Source organism: Notothenia coriiceps, unplaced genomic scaffold (genome assembly GCF_000735185.1).
Source record: "Notothenia coriiceps isolate Sejong01 unplaced genomic scaffold, NC01 NC01_scaffold00037761, whole genome shotgun sequence".
Taxonomy (NCBI): Eukaryota; Metazoa; Chordata; class Actinopteri; order Perciformes; family Nototheniidae; genus Notothenia; species Notothenia coriiceps.
Window position 1 is genome coordinate 88,749 of NW_011370462.1, and position 16,394 is coordinate 105,142.

Genomic DNA, 16,394 nt, shown 5'->3' on the forward strand with positions numbered 1-16,394 from the left:
GGAGTACAGGTGGACGCCTGCAGGGAGAGTTTTGAACGTCTCTGGAGGCTGTTCTATCGCTTCCTAGAAACCGCTCCGACCTGTGGCTCTCAGAGACGTACGCGCGCGACTTGGACCGGCGCGACACCGGTGATGTAGTAGCTCCCTCTCGCTCGTCCACAACCCCTCCTTAGTCGACCCAAGCTGACCAGTTCGCGGCAGACGGTCTCCCCCTCCAGCTGTCGCTGTCCTGGCCCCCTGCCTGACAGGAACTTCCCAACCCAGGTTGATATCTTTTGTTTTGTTTCTTGGTACTTCTTTGTCCAGTCATCCTCGTATATCCCCTTTTCCCCCTCTCCGACATGTAAAGTTTCTGTTGCTTTCTTTTAGTATACCAACGGGTGTTTACGTCAGTACTTTAATGAGTTTTTTTTCCGAACCTCAATGTACTTATTTGATGATAAATAATATAATAAATTTACATAGAAGATCAAATAAGAGGTCTTAGCCTAATACAAGTATTTATATAAACAAACATATAAAAAAAAAGAAACAAAACGTTGTGAAATAGTGAATTGGAGACAGGGCTCATACAGACATAAGTATAAAAAAGAAATTATGTAATAACAATAAAAATAACTTAAGAAGTAACTTGACAAGTTCTTTTGGTTAAGGGGTTCAATATTTATTGTCAAAAGGACTAAGACTAATTGTCACGTCTAGAGACTTCAGGAGGTCAGCTTTTTACTCGTCTTCTTTTGTCTTGTTTACACGCATGTTAGTCTTATTGTAAATTTTTTTTTTTCTAATAGATCGACGTTTACAGGGCAAGTGGTGTCGCTGTGTTTTGTAATCTAAAGAAAAAAACAATATGCAGAAAAATTAAGTAATATCACATTGTATTAGCTACGTAAAAGTAAAACATCATAGACAATGTGATTAAGGTGAGAAAAAAATGAGGGAGGGAGGTACGGGTGTGACCCCGTTTTTGGTTTGGTTTTTAACGAAAGTTCTATTGAATTTGTAGTTTCGGTACGTTTTCTTTGTATCTTTCCTTTTCCCTTTCTTTTTCTAGTTTTATTTTGTCTTTGTTTATTAATATTGTTACGGTCGCTGTATCCGCGGAAAGTGTGGCGCTTAATGAAAAAGGGCAAATCAAGGCTATTCAGGACGGCTAAAACGGCAAGTGTGGTTTTTTCTCATGAACTCAAGTATTCTTGAAAATGGGTGAAAAATCAACGAGACGATCCTCGTCCCACATAAAGGACCCCTCTATTTTTCGAGTTAAAGACTAATGACTATTGCTGACCATTACTTGACACAGGGAAAGAGCGAAGGACGTCCAGTGAGACCACCTTCTTGAATGGCCGCACTTCGAACGGACTCTCTCTGACCGATCTGCCAAGTCGGTACACGCGAGACGTCTCATCCGACTCCGTCTTCTGACTGCGGAAAGACCTGCGACTCTGGACCCCTCTCTAGGACCGTCCGGCTTCGACCTGTCTACTGGCTGTCCTCCTGTAGGTGTATGTCATAAAATAAAAAAACATTTCGTGGAGACCGGGTGAAAACTCTTCGGACTAAAGATGAGATTATATAAACTATCGAAAACACAAAATACGTGTTATGTGTGTCGTGTGTTTTTTTACACTTATCCAAATAAGAAAAAACAATGAAAAAAAATTCTTTTTTCTTAGTACCCTCTTTTACCGTTTGTAACTGAGTCTCCCGAGTTTACTAAACGATTTTAGTTCGACAAAGTTAGGTACACTACATTTTACCCCTGACTTTACGTTATTTAATTTCCAAACGTTAATCGACCCGTTCATTTCCAAAATTTAAAAGAAAAAGAAACCACAGCGGGAAATTTGGTGTCCTGACTCCTACGTTATTTAACCGGTTTTTGAAGGATCGATTTCGAACTTAAACACCCTACCAGGCTAACCTTTTGTACCAAAAGCGAAAAGTAAAAATGCTATAAATACTCTTGTTGTTCTGTGTTTTAAATCCCCATTTCCTACTCGATCCATCCTTTTTAGTTAGTGCCTTTTCGTTTTCCCTAAAAGCTACATTTAACCGTTTCATTGTTTTTAATATTACGTCGTTTCGGGAGCAATGTAGGGGGAAAACTAATAACGTACTCACGTAGAAACGTTACGAGCACACCGCAGTTGCCCAGTTCTCACTCCATTTCCTTGCGTCTGTCCTTAGTTCCATAAGATTTACACGGACAGGAGTTTCGATTTAAATCGGAACACCGCTTCCTTGTGGTACCTCCACTTTTATTACAGACGAGAAGTGGTCTCTCTACTCTTTATTATCTGTTCATCGTGTATTTTCACCTTATTATGGTCCTAATCGTCACGGAGTGTCCGAAGCAGGCCGACGAGATAATAAATGTTCAGTCACACGAGACTCCGGACGTCGGCTTCTATTATGAAACCGAAGCCGGTCGTTTCAGGTAGTTCAAGTCGCTCTTTTGAAGCAGTCTTCGCTGCGTGTAGTTAGAGGGAAGGAACGCAGCTTATACATGTTCCTTACCTTGTCCACAACGTTCACATACGCAGTAATACTCGTCTACTGGCGGAATCTACGATCGCGATAAGAGTTTAGGTGTCTAAAGGCCTTTAACGAAGGCGACGGCGTTTCGTAACACGGGACTGTAAAATACTGCGCCTCCNCTTCAAACAGGTTCCCTCCACTGGTTTCAACCAAGCACTAAATTTGATGTTTTCCAACCAAATACGGTTGAACTTACACTTCCCCATATTTATTTGTAAGTAGATTTGAAGATACATGAGTTTCTGACTGGCGCTAGCTGAAGCTTGGTTGCTAGGTTACTAGCTGGGTGTTCTCCAATAAGGGGACGGGGGAGACAAAGTTAATGATTACTGGTTTCATGTTGATTTAATTCAACACAAATTGTTGGGGGGAACTGAAAAGCTCTTACCATACTGGTTCAGTGTTTCCCCTACAATTGTCTTGGCGGGGCTCTGCTCCCCCCCCCCCCCCACACACACACACGAATGCACACACTCACAATCAGAGACAAGAGCGGAGGAAAGGAGGAGAACAACAAAGTGTAAAAAAGTCAAACAAATCTGCTTTATTGCCCCGAGCTCTGTTGTTTCCTCGCTTCTGAGCTGAAACTTCATTAATGATTTTAATGATTTTTTAATGCACTAATTGAACATAAGCATAAATTAGTAGTGAAAACAAAAACATAGGCACGGCGGCCTCAGAATGTGTGTTATACTGACATCCACATGACTAGGGATGGGTATCGTTAAGGTTTTAACNTATCTCGCGTTTCTGTGGGTCCAGGTAGTGTTGTAGATGGTGTGTGTGCTGTGTGTGGTGTGTGTGTGTGTGTGTGTGTGTGTGTGTGTGTTGGTGTGGCGTGTGTTTGTGTTGTGCCTGTGTGTGCTGTGTGTGTGGCGTGCGTGCGTGCGTGCGTGCGTGTGTGCCGTGCGTGTGTGTGATATGGGATGGGTGGTGTGTAATCGTAAAGGTTCTTAACGGTAAGCTAGTTACTTTTATCGATACCGCTTATCGATCCGGTGCTTTAACGATACTTTTATCGTTTTTTTTGTAGAAAAAAATAAGGTAAACTAACTAAACAAATTGTGAACAAAACTAACATTGCTTTTTATTTGAATTAAATACATAATATTTCACATCAAAAGAAACAACAATGTTATAACAAATCGTATTAAATAATCTGATAGAACTGTAAACAGAATAGCTGAAACTTTAACAAAATAAATAACTCAGTTACCTCTAATCATCAACCCATGTTTGTATAATTGAGTTAACTCCGTGTGTCGCTGCTAGCATTCATAACACCTGACGGGGAAACGTTACTCGTGGGTGGGGGGGGCTACAGCGCTACCAGAAAGACAGTCGAACCCGGTGCATTTCTCCGTCTGAATGTGGTGCACTTTTGCTAAATGTTTAGACAAATTGCTCCTGTTACCGGCGCCCTTACATGCTAAACTCTTATTGCACTAACGAGCATCGAGACGGGTAAAGTTTAACCACACCTCGGAGCGCGTTCTCTCTGCCATCTCCTCCGTGTGTGTGTGTNTCGCCGCGCCTCGCTCTCAAGGCTGCGGGCGTCTTTGTCCCACGAGATTTCAACGTCTCATGTGAGCAAGCCTCCAGAGCAAGTCGGACAAAATGACTAACCATCATGCAACGCACGAGCAAGACGTTGATCGAAATTGCGCAGGTCTGCGCAGGTCTCGCTTGTCTCAAACAAGCCTAGTAGTAGCTGCGTGTGTGTAAACTGCCCCGCCCCCTCGCAAGCAAGCGGGGATTGGAAAGATCTAAAATACTAAAAATAATCATAGACGCATTTTGCTGTCTTTTTGCATATTAGAAACGGAGTTGGCGACACTAAAACTGCAATATAATGTTTGTGTAGCAATAATACATATGACAGATATGTTTTACATGTCTCTCTCCAGTACCGACCGATAACGTTAGAGCTTAATGGTACCACGGTCTTTAATAATTCAGCCCTGGGGGCCCGTTTAATACCGGGGCTTGGTACCCATCCCTACACATGACTGGCTCGGCGGCCACAGGTTGTTTATCCTTGACAGTCACACAGTGGGCACACACTGAGAGAGTCTTTTCATATTCAGCAAATGTGTACACGCTTCACTGCAGACCTCAAGAAGAAAAAATACTTTAATTAATTCACGGCAAAACTTACTTTACTTACTAATTTACTCGCGTTAAAAAATGCACTCCCTATTCCATTGTCATGAAGGTGGAATCTAACTATATCCAGAATAACTTTGATTGGATCCAGGCTATAAACATGTTTATTTCTGCTGTAAAGTTGGGCATTTTAACATGGGGGTCTATGGGAATTGCTCCTTTCTGCATCCATCCCCTGTTGGCCACTAGAGGAACTGCAGTTTGTGGCACTTCCATCTGGGCTTCCCAGCTCTGCGCTATAACGCGCTGATTGGCTGTTGGTTGGCCAGACGTGCATGTGGGTGGGCCCAGGCCCACCCGGGCCCACCCACAGCTACGCCACTTTTTCAGAGACTTAAAACAGTGTTTGTACCATATTTGCATGAAAAATGACGTATTGATTCATTTATGGCAATTATTTTTCAAGAGCCCAGTCTGCTCTGATTGGTTAGATGGCCAGAACTGTTATGATTGGTAAACCGCTTAGAGGTGTCCCGGGTGTCCCCCTTATGCTGATAACGCAAACGGACCGCAATCGTTATCAAAAAAGTCTTCCGCCCACACGCAACAGGCACCAGAAACGTGTCCGTTCGCACGAGACCGCTCGAAAACGTTGGAGACGCTGTAGTACATATGCCAGGCCTGTAAGTGGCGCTGTACTCCTGCCACTAAAGCAGCGAAGAAGACTTCCCGCGCATGGTTGCCATGGTTGCCATGGTTGCCCTTCTGTTTATTCTCCGCTGTGGAAGCTCTGGCTCTTTTTCTCCCTCCCTGAGGCAAGCGTTTGCTCCTGTTGTAATTCTCTCCGGTTAGTCCACCAGCAGATGACAAACACCCAAGGGACGAGGGGACCGTGCAGCAGAGTTTCAGTTAGATTTGTTTTGCCGGTCAACATGCCCGTTAAAGTTTAAATCTTCCGGACAAACAGAGGGGGGAGAAACAGAACATTTACATGCACAAAATCTATAAAACACACAACAGGCAAGGGAAAACCCCCAAAATAGCATTATAGGGCCTTTTTTAAACATTATAGAAACATCATCATTTTTAGCATCGTGTTTGTCTAAATTGTGGAACTTTTACTTCTGTATAATCTGGTTTAAAAAAAAAAAGAGCTCAGATGGTTGCTTAAAGTCTATGAAAAAATATGACATTTATAAATATCCTGGTGCATCATTAAACATCTAAAAATAGTTTGTCCCACCCTTTTAATCTTCCTTTTTCATTTCAGAACATGTCAGGGCATGTAAAGGCATGCTGGAACATGTCCCTCCTGGCAGATCTTGTTTGGAGAATAAATTATAAATCTGTATAATTTAATGTGTATTTGACTCTGAGGTACACTCCCCTCCTTTTGATTTCCATCAGTTGTATCTGAATGAAAGCCGTAGATGTGGCGGTCCGCTGCGTGGTGCGATGGAAGGCAGAGCGCTGCGATAATAGTCTTGGTGTTGGAGGAGAGGATTGACTAAATTATGCATTTGCTCTAAAGATAGCTGAGCTCCCTCGCTGTGGTGCATAATGAAATATTACCCACTTTCTTTCTGCATATTTATGCCCCAGCAGCTCCTACATTTGTGCAAGGGGCTGTTTTCAGATTTAGTTTGAGAAGCCTTTGTCAGAGTGGATTATTAAATGTGTATGCATGGACCTAAAAAGATCTCCTGCTGCGGTCACCATGCAGTTTCTACATTGGAGAGAATTAGTAATAACTATCCATGTTCATACATGTTTAATAATAATCAGAAAACGTGTCTTTATTTAAAAGAATATATGAACTAGCTTACATCTAGAATGTGAACATGTCTTTTGTTGGGCTGTGCCAAGTATTTTTAAGTTTGCTGCATAATATATGGTACAGCCTTACAAGTTGTTTTTTTAAAACTGTATTTCTGCCCAGTTGCATATAATTATCAGGTTATACTCATAATACTAGTATTATACCATTTTAAAAATCATAAATCGTTTATTTGTCCCACAGTTGGGACATTTACAGAGTCACAAGAGCAAAGTGACGGCCAACAAATAAATACAAATAAATGAATTAACATAAAAAGACGTAAACAATCAAAAAAAGATATTATTATTACTACAATATTAACATTTAATTATCCATATAAAATGTCTCATCAGCCACTTAGATCAATTATCTCCGCTCATAATAATAAAAGAAGATATTAAATATATTTAACGCTTTTTCAAAGAGGCTTTACATTGAAACTAAACGTTTCTAAAAGCATTCCATCCCATTTCTTTCATTTCCCCCCTCTACTTCTCCTCTCTTCTCTTCCCTCCTTTTTTCTCTGATGTACATCTACTGTGCATATTGATAATGTTTTGAATGAAGTGGTATACATGTTCCTCTGCGTGTGTGTCAGGCTGTACTGCCTGAAGATCTACGGCCTCTCGTCTCTCTGGAGGCTCTTCAGGGGGAAGAAGTGGAACGTCCTGCGGCAGAGGGTGGACTCCTGCTCCTACGACCTGGACCAGGTAACCTCCAGTGATAAGGCCTTTCACCTAAACATAGACCAACGTTTGCAAATACTCCATTACAAGTAAAAGTCCTGAATTCTAAATGTTTTGCTTAGATAAAACAATAAAGGTATTACCAGCCAATAATACTGGAAGTACCAGAAGTCAGGTAGCTTGTGATTTTACCAAGGGATTATAAAATGTAGTTCAACGTATATAATCATACGTAAAATATAAGCACAATGTAATTAAAGTATAAAATAAAAGTACTCATGCAATTACAAAATATTATATTATTCTGTTTTAACCTCCAGTGTATACATTTGAGCGCTTTAATGTTGTTTTTCGTCAAATTGAAGCCAATTTTAGACACTTTGAATATGACATGGTTCATAAGTCAATGATGTTTAATGCATGCGTCTTTTCAAAGGATTGAGATTTTAACAACAGGCTGTTTCTGTGTATCACTGTGAGGCTGTGAAACATGCAGATAAAAGCAACTTAGCTTAGAAGATCCTCAAAAGAGGATGAGAGGATGACAGGCCTGAAAAGGAGTTTAGTTTAGAAGGATAATTATTACCCATTAGGATTTGCATTTGGTGACAAGTTCACACTTTAATTGTGCAATTTGCCTTTTTGGGTTCATTTTTTAGACACATTCAAGTCCCAGAAGTCATCACGCAAAGAAATAAAACCAGCACCAACACACACGCACACACACGCACACACACATTGTCATCAGCACAGAGGCACAGATGTTTACTGTGAGTGTGTTTGTGTGTTATCGTTGCTTCAGCTCTTCATTGGGACCCTGCTGTTCACCGTGCTGCTGTTCCTGCTGCCCACCACAGCGCTCTACTACCTGGTCTTCACTCTGGTAAGACGAGTCACACGTAAACACACTCCTGCAAGAAATTCACTTCTGCGCTCACCGGGGTGCAGACCTCTGAAACACAGCGAACCTCTACAGCTGTAGACCACAATCTAGAAAAAGCTGTGAATCATGAAACCCTCTTGTGAGTTTAAGTAAGCACAGTAATTAGAAAACTGCTGATATTGTGATATGAGAATAGATATTGCCTTAGATTTTGAATATCGTTATATCTTAAGGTTTGTCTTTCCTGGTTTTAATGGCTGCTTTACCGTAAAGTCAATAAATGCTAATTTATTTTGTTCAAACTGACAAATTCTTCCATGGAAATTTCCTCAACATTTCCCGATAATAAGCCCCAGATGTTCTTCCCTTGGAATGATTAGACATTTTAAAACACTCCTACATTCGGTTTCAAAACCTTCTGCACCCTGACCAGGAATGAAACTGGTAGAGAAATACTGAACCATTTTTATTAGATGATTTATTTAGTTACTGACCTAAAAGGAGTTAGTAAGTATGGATTCAGCCAAAAGAAACTGCATTAAGTTTTAAAATCTCAAATTGTTTCTTACCCTCCTTAATTTAAACATGAAATACATTATTTCATATATCCTGTGGATTGAATCTAACCTATGTCTCACTATTAGAATCCCTTAAAGCTAACTAACATTATGCTGACTCCAGTTTCTGTGAAGCCATATATAAACCTAACTGCCTTGGTCTGCAGAGGATGTGATTGATGGCTGATCAATCATGAAATGTCTGCCTACATTTGTTCAAAGCTGTTCAAATAATAGCTTATTGTATTGGATTACCCACAACACTCAGTAGTCCATTCACACTTTTGTTCAATGAAGTGACTCCAGCCCTGATTCTTTCTAGTAGGGTGGGTTTGTTTGTAACACCTGTGTGCCCCTGTGTTGTGCAGTTGCGGCTGGTGGTGGTGCTGTTCCAGGGCGTGCTCCACCTCAGTGTGGACTTCATCAACTCCTTCCCTCTGTTCGCTGTGGCGCTCCGCATCACGCGCTCCTACAGACTAGCGGGTACGTTACCTTTCGTCATGGATCACTTCATTTGTGTAAAACTGCTCAATCAAAGTAAACATGATGGAAGTGCTTTGCTTTTTAAGATAACACTACAGATTCTTCCTACTGACTCGAGGATCTGAAACGTCCCTTATTTAGGAGGAACACCTGCACAGCTTCCCTTTTTATTTAATGTGTTACGCCTTAAGTAAGCTCTGTGGTTAACACAAGCCTGAGAGATTTTTACTTTTTTTCTTTACCACATAAAATATGCCAGTAAATTAAATCAAAGAATTCCCTGTCATTCAATACCACATTTCAATACCTAAAGATGAAATCCATTAGTGAGCCAATTAGCATTCAGCAAGTACCTAGCTCTAATAATGCTAATGTCTGAGAAAAATAAAGCTATTTTTTTTTTTTTTTAACATTCAAGCTTGCAAACATGTCAGAGTAGAGGCACAAAATACAAATATGAAACATGAAAATGGCTAAAATATGTTCTCTTAAACATTTTGATGTGGCTTCTTTGACTAGCGATGTTATAAAAAATTATTTAAAAAAAGGTTATTAATTTATTAAGATTACCTGATTGTACAAATTGTGTAAATATCATAATAAAATCCAATATCCAATTGATAAATCCCATTGTTTTATTTAGGGAACCAGGGCGATGCTAAATTCAGGGTTCTGCTACAAAAACATGTCATCCCTGCTCCACTCTTTTTAATGTGTGAACATCTAATGAATTCATGTCGAAGCGATCGAGGAATGATTGGACTGACAGAACTATGACAACATGATGCATTATCAGCAGGTTGTTAAATCCTGATAGCAAAGAGATTTATGGGTGGATGAGTGTATAGATGATTCTGGACTCTTATCGATGTTCTTCACAGAGGGTGTAAAGTTCAAGGTGCTGTGTGAAGAGCCTGGGACGGCCCTGCACCTGCTGATGGAGGTAAGAGGCCACATTTTGTTTCCTTTTTTAAAGATCGAATTCCCTTTCCCCTTGATTTCTTTGCTATCTAAAGTATTTTCCTTTGTGTCTATTCGGAGGCTTCTAATAATGGAGTAAATTATCTGGATTGTTGTCTGTTTAGTAAAGGATTTAGAACGTTTTAACCTGATAATACAGTACAATTGATGTGAGTTTTTTAAGATATCGAGCTGTTGTGTTTCCCTCCTCAGATTAACCCTCTGAAGAGCAGCACGGTGGTTCAGTTGTACCGCACGCCGACGTACAGCTGTTACCCCAAAGACTCGTGGGCGGCCCTGGCCAAGAAACTGTTTGTTGGGGAGCTGATTTATCCCTGGAGACATAAAACCACCAAAACCGACTGAGGGGATGAGGGAACAACAGAAAGGGAAGTGACTGATTACATAATGAGATGGAAGGAAAGAGGGGGAAAGGTGAAACAAGATGGAAAGGTAAAAATAAATGTGAGTTGTGCTGCTTTCATGTTAAATTGGAAGAAAGTTACAGAAAGTGTGTGTTAGCAAGAAACTGCCAGTTCAGCACACTTGGTCAGGTTGAAGAAGAAGAAGAAGAAGAAGAAGAAGAAAAATGTTTCTGAGCACAGAGAACAAGGCGGTGTAAGCCATCAAACTTAAAAACCAGCAAGTAGTCACGTCCTGCTGCTGTAAGAACTGTGATCATAAGATGACTTTCACTACACGGGGAAAATACTTTTATTTTCCATCATTTTAGGATTTGATTTAGGGTCAGCTGTTTTCTTTTGTCGTAGAGGCCATCAATTAGTAATAATATGAGTATTTAAACCCCTGTATTAAATGTATAAGCATAATGTTTCCCACAAAGAAAAACGCCACTAAAGGACCAAAGCTATTTGTGTGGTGTGGTTTAAGTGTGCGACAGAAAGATGAATTACTAATCCTTAGATAAGACTTAATAGAAAAAAAACTAATTAGAAAAAAACATGCAGATGACAGTACATTGCTTGGCTTTTGTGCTGGTGAACCTGCTTCTTAAATGTAATGTCCATTTCAAGTGCCATAAGCAAATAACCCATAGTGATGCACCACTCACTATCACACACATGAAGTACAAGCTGTTTTTCCCACTCCATGGTCTTTCCTGTAAAACCTACCTAGTTTAAAGTTGTTTTGCAGAGGGAACCAGGACAAAAATAAAACCCTCCCTACAACACTCCTTAGTCATGAAATACCAGAATGTAAACATTTGAGTTGTTGTACCCATGATTTTTACTCCAGCACCAGCCTCTAAGCACCATTGAAGCTTTTGGAGTAAGTAAAGTGAGACTGACTTTTATTGAACTGCAACGAATGGACATCGCTTACTCTAATGAGATATTACCAACACATGTCGCAACAGTAACTCAAGTAAAAAAAGAGTCATCAAACCAGACTCCATATTTAATGCGACAGCAGTAACCACAGGTTTCTTTTTAAAGTCTGCAACATAGAGGCGGGATTCCACTCAGTAATCAGGTATTTATGCTTTAACTGCACTGATCATATAGATTTTATATAATTAAATTATTAGCAAAAGTCTACCTAAATGATACTAACTGGAAAAACTGATTTATATTTTCTTTTGAATACTTTGTGTTTTGATGTATAAGAGTGTAGTCTAAAAGAATGATTAGTGTTTTATGTGTTCATTTGTTGCCATATTTCGCAGTTATGGAGGCAGTTACTGTTCTGTTATGGTACGAAGCAAATCTTCATTCTGCTCAGGGTGAATTTGTCAGCCTTTGTCTTATTTCTAATATATGTGCCTATTCATGTCATTTGTAATGAAATGTTGTGTCATTCTTTGTAACAATCCATCTCTGATTCAAATGAAACTAACCAACAGTTTAGAGTGAGGTTTGATGTCGGCCTTGTTCTGCACAAACTGTAGGTGAACGATACATAAGCTGTTGAAAGTTAAACATTTTTCCACTTTTTATAAAGCTAGGCAATGAAATGTCCTCTGCCTGCAGTCTTAGTGCTGAATTAGAATTCAAAACAAATGTTCACTCTTTAATGTGAATTATTTCTGTACTTTAGCGTCTTTTGAACCAATTTGTCTAAATGTGCATTCTTGTTTTTGTAACCTCTTATTTGATCTGTACTAAATGTTCCATTGCCATTTAATAAAATCCATGCGTATTTGATATACTGGTGTCTCTTCTTTTCAGATGAGGCTTATCTTTTCATAAACAGCTTATAAAATAATTGGTATAGAAATGATGACAGTCTTACTTGATTTAATCTAATCTGTAATGTCAATAAGAGACTAACCCCAGAGCTGCTCTATTCATATATTTTAATAAGAATTTTTGTGCCTAGATTTGATGAGATTTATATATACAGCATGTGCTGCTGCAGCACACATATCCAGTCTTACTGTAATCCTGAGATTGCTCTTTTCTATTCAGATTATTATCATTATAAATCCAAACTATTCCATAGATCATAGGAGCTGTGTCTAAATGCTTTTTCTGACAATCAAACAAATGTAAAAATATAGTTCCGGTAGGACTGATGATGAAAATCCTACATTAAATCGTTAAGGAGAAAGTGCATTTTGAAACTTATTTTTCCTTTATCACTAGCTAAACATGCCTCGTGTGTTGATTTACGATGTTTTGTTCAGTTATTTATGTAATGATTTAATGACTTCTAATGGTGTTTAATGTTTCATCTGTAATACTTTATATGCTATTCTCATGATGGGCCATAAAATGCATTTAAGGGGGGGGGAAATACTCTGAAACTGGTCTTTATGCGCTTAATTTTCACAGCATGTGATTAATGGGGTTTAATCAAAAATGTTGTCAAAATCACTTATTTTAAGCAAATCTTTATTTTTTGCAAATAAAATAGCAACAACAGTAGAAAACTAACAATAGAATTAGGTTACAGATTTGGATAATTCTGAATATTATAAATATATATAAATGTCTATGTGCAAGTCCAAAGTAGGTAAATGTAATTGTTAAAGGCTCTTATATAGGGGTCAATATTTGGTTGTGCAGTCTGATGGCTACTTTTAGAGTTCATTATTATATTGGAGGATATTCAAATAGTATAATGGTCCAATCACTTCAACCTAATCAATCGATCCCCCGACCCCCTTCTTATTTGCTTATTTTCAAGGGCATGTACAGTCAATCTATAATACACCTTCTACCACTCTGAATCTGCTTTACTCATCATATTATCTTTAATGATTCATGCTTTTGCTGCCATTACCAGCCTGTGTGCTTGGTTCTTTCTGTGTAGGTGTTTATCCTCATGAGATTCTTTCTGCAAAGCTAAAGAGAAGTGAGTCATGATATTAAGAAAACAGATTTGACACAGATGGCATCAAACTCAGCCTTACTACTGTACATCACATGTCATATTATAACTCATGTTACCATGCAGTTACGCTGCATTATACTGTGTATTCTCCTTTGCCCCTCATTTCTTTATTACCATGATGTGTATACATTAATCTGCACTCTACAGCTTTTATCACCTCTGGTTTTATTTCTACAAAACTATAGATTCACATGGGACAATAGTGTTTAGAATTCATAGTTTTTTACATTTAGCACAAGAACAGGCAACAACAAAGAAAACAATGCCTCATTCATTGTGTATTCCTTAGAGTAGCCTAAGATACATAACCATAACCACACAAAATTAACCTACAAAACATTAAAACAGACAGTTTTCTAAGTAAACCAAATCTACCTTAAGAGTCGGAATGTATGAATGTATTATCCACAAGATTGCCATTGTTCTGTACGTGTTTAAGTGACAAATGAATCATCTTTGTTGTCCACATTCTCCCCACCATCTGCGTGTTGTTGACAGCAGATTTTGATGGTCGTTTTGCTAAGCCAATGTATTACATCCTGCGTAAGACCAGCGTCCAATCATATGAGTTGGAAGGCGGGGCTTGGAGTGAGAGGGCGGGAACCAAGGAGAGGAGACTGTGGCGAGCAGAGGATCTGTCAGCAGTGTTGTTGTACGGTACTGAGAAGCCACAGCTGTGACTATGATTCAATATAATGGAGAAATATGGAGATATCAGAGACTGGGATTATTGAGTACACCTACAGAGATTTGGACTGGACATAAAACTGCCACAGGCTTCTGATCCCACTGCAGATATTGGTGTTTTCTGGATATAACGCAGTGAAGTTACAGGAATCTTTGTCACCCCGGACCAGAGGAAGACAAGGGGGCCTGAAATTACACGGACGGCGGTTGAAGTTGAGCTACGGGCTGCGCTAGCTAAGTTAGCATTTAGCCAGTAACAGCAAGTCATTTTTATTCACGGTGATTTGTAGTTATTAAATGCAGTGCCACGTGTTGCATTGCGTAGCGTAACGCATAGCGAGTGTCAGTGTCTTTTAATATCTACCGTGTTTGATAACTGCTGGCAACGATAGCACCAGTGCTAACTGCTAAGCTAACTAGCTAACTCTCTGGCAGGGGATAGCTTGTTGTTCCCCACAGAGCTTTTCTTAAATGGGAATAAAAACACAACCTCCAGGTTAGCTAGTTTTTTTGCTAACTAGGCAAATATATGATTCGCAAAGATATTTGCTCCTATACTTTGCAAAGTAGCTTATTATAATTATTATCCCAGGCAATAAGCATGTTTTTCTTCTAGACAACATGCCACCAAGCCAAAAAGAGTCATCCCGTCCGGATACAGCTTAGTTGCACTTATTTTCAGCAATAAGGATGTTATATTTTTCAAGTAGGACATTCCTTTGAGATTGGAAGCTCTTTTTTATCTGAAAAGGTGCTCTGAATTTGGAAGACTGTTTAGTTAAGACCGAAAAAGAGGCATAACAAAGACTTCAATTTGGTGGACACAACATTCGGTTCATGGCATAACAAGCCTTTGTTTTGGTTCAAGTGTGTAGAACAGCACACAAGGGTGAAGTTTACAGTCATTCATCTTCAGCCCCTGGACTCAGACGGGATGCACCATGGGCAGCCAGGGCAGCCCAGTGAAAAGCTACGACTACCTGCTCAAGTTCCTCCTGGTGGGAGACAGCGATGTGGGCAAAGGAGAGATCCTGGACAGCCTGCAGGATGGATCTGCAGAGTCCCCGTACGCGTACAGTAGTGGTGAGTCACTTTTCTCTCAGCTAATGGCTTAGTTGTATCCTCTTGTGATGATGGAACCTTGTGTTATGTCATGCTTGCTCATCAGAAAAGCCTTGAACATACTACACATTGCGCTTCTGTGTGGACTGGAGAACACACAATGAGCTCTCTGATAATATAAAGTCAGTCAGACTGTATGTGCATTGTCGTTCAGTCTCACTTGCCTAACAATAGTTTGAATGACCTGTTGACAATACATTTCTAGACCTATACATTAAACTGAGCGAACAACATCCTCTCCGGTATGAAGGGTTGTTCCTCCTTTTTCGAAAACAGCCTCACTGGTTTCCTACTTTAAAAACAAAAAAGGAAGCAATATTCTCTGTTTTACATATACATGTATTTATGTATATTATTGAAGGCTGCTCAGCAAAGGCTGCAAGTAGTATGTTCATAATACTGTCATTTTAACAAAATATCGATACCGCAGTGAGGGCTTAAAATGTAAGGGTTTTGTCAATAGATACATTTAAAGGCCCAGATACACCGGCCAGTCACCTGAGAAGTCGCCGACACCGACTGTTGCTTCGCCGGACTCTCCTGCGTATTTGCCGACTTCGCGCACTGGAACACACCGCAAATCCGAGCCGAGCACGAATGAACTGCGTATGCGTGAGTGGCAATAACTCTCCTTACCAGCAGGCGGCGGTAGTGTGTATTCATCATTCAAAAGAGGGAACAACCGAAAGACAGAAGAAGAACAGACTCCGTGATATCAACAAACAACAAATAGCGTTTTTCTTTCCATTTTCACTCTCGTCCATTGAAAACATGAACGAACAGGAGCTCTATAAACCGATGAGGTGAAATAGCCGTCCGTGTGTGTTCCATCTTCCATTTTAAATCATTTGTTTACCTCCCTCACTTCCGTTAACGCTTCTCATGCACTGATTCGCTAGCTGAACAGTCAATCAGTGTTATCCCTTTGTCCGACTTCCGGTGGTGTTCCCGACACATGTTCCCGGCAAGAAAAGGCGTCAGGTCGGCAGAAAAGTGGTGTGCGGCGCACACCACTCCGAATAGGGCGTGCCCACGTTCATGTTCGGCCCGACTCCCATTTACTGCCGATTTCGGGCCGGTGTATCTGGGCCTTTACACATGACAGTACTAACGCTGGCCGACATTTTAATATATGTTTGGGGGAGAGGGGCATAGTCCACGTCCATGTGCTTGTTACGCGTATGAAACAGGAA

The 16,394-nt window shown here is 40.0% G+C and overlaps 1 protein-coding gene across 1 annotated transcript; it reads left to right on the plus strand.

Moving 5' to 3' along the window:
* Positions 1 to 7,022: 7,022 nt before the first annotated feature.
* LOC104967806 (phosphatidylinositol N-acetylglucosaminyltransferase subunit Q-like) lies at positions 7,023 to 11,433 on the plus strand. The gene is made up of 5 exons (XM_010797337.1): positions 7,023 to 7,176; positions 7,955 to 8,035; positions 8,961 to 9,075; positions 9,957 to 10,018; positions 10,249 to 11,433. The coding sequence occupies exons 1-5, from the start codon at positions 7,042 to 7,044 to the stop codon at positions 10,399 to 10,401; spliced, it is 546 nt and encodes a 181-aa protein (XP_010795639.1). The 5' UTR covers positions 7,023 to 7,041; the 3' UTR covers positions 10,402 to 11,433.
* Positions 11,434 to 16,394: the final 4,961 nt, after the last annotated feature.

What these genes read in the sequence shown, in the direction of transcription:
- LOC104967806 (XM_010797337.1), top strand. Translation starts at nt 7,042, where the DNA reads ATGTTCCTCTGCGTGTGTGTCAGGCTGTACTGCCTGAAGATCTACGGC. An exon ending in GCGCTCCTACAGACTAGCGG is followed by an intron (nt 9,076 to 9,956) that starts GTACGTTACCTT and finishes TGTTCTTCACAG; the next exon opens with AGGGTGTAAAGTTCAAGGTG. An exon ending in CCCTGCACCTGCTGATGGAG is followed by an intron (nt 10,019 to 10,248) that starts GTAAGAGGCCAC and finishes TTCCCTCCTCAG; the next exon opens with ATTAACCCTCTGAAGAGCAG.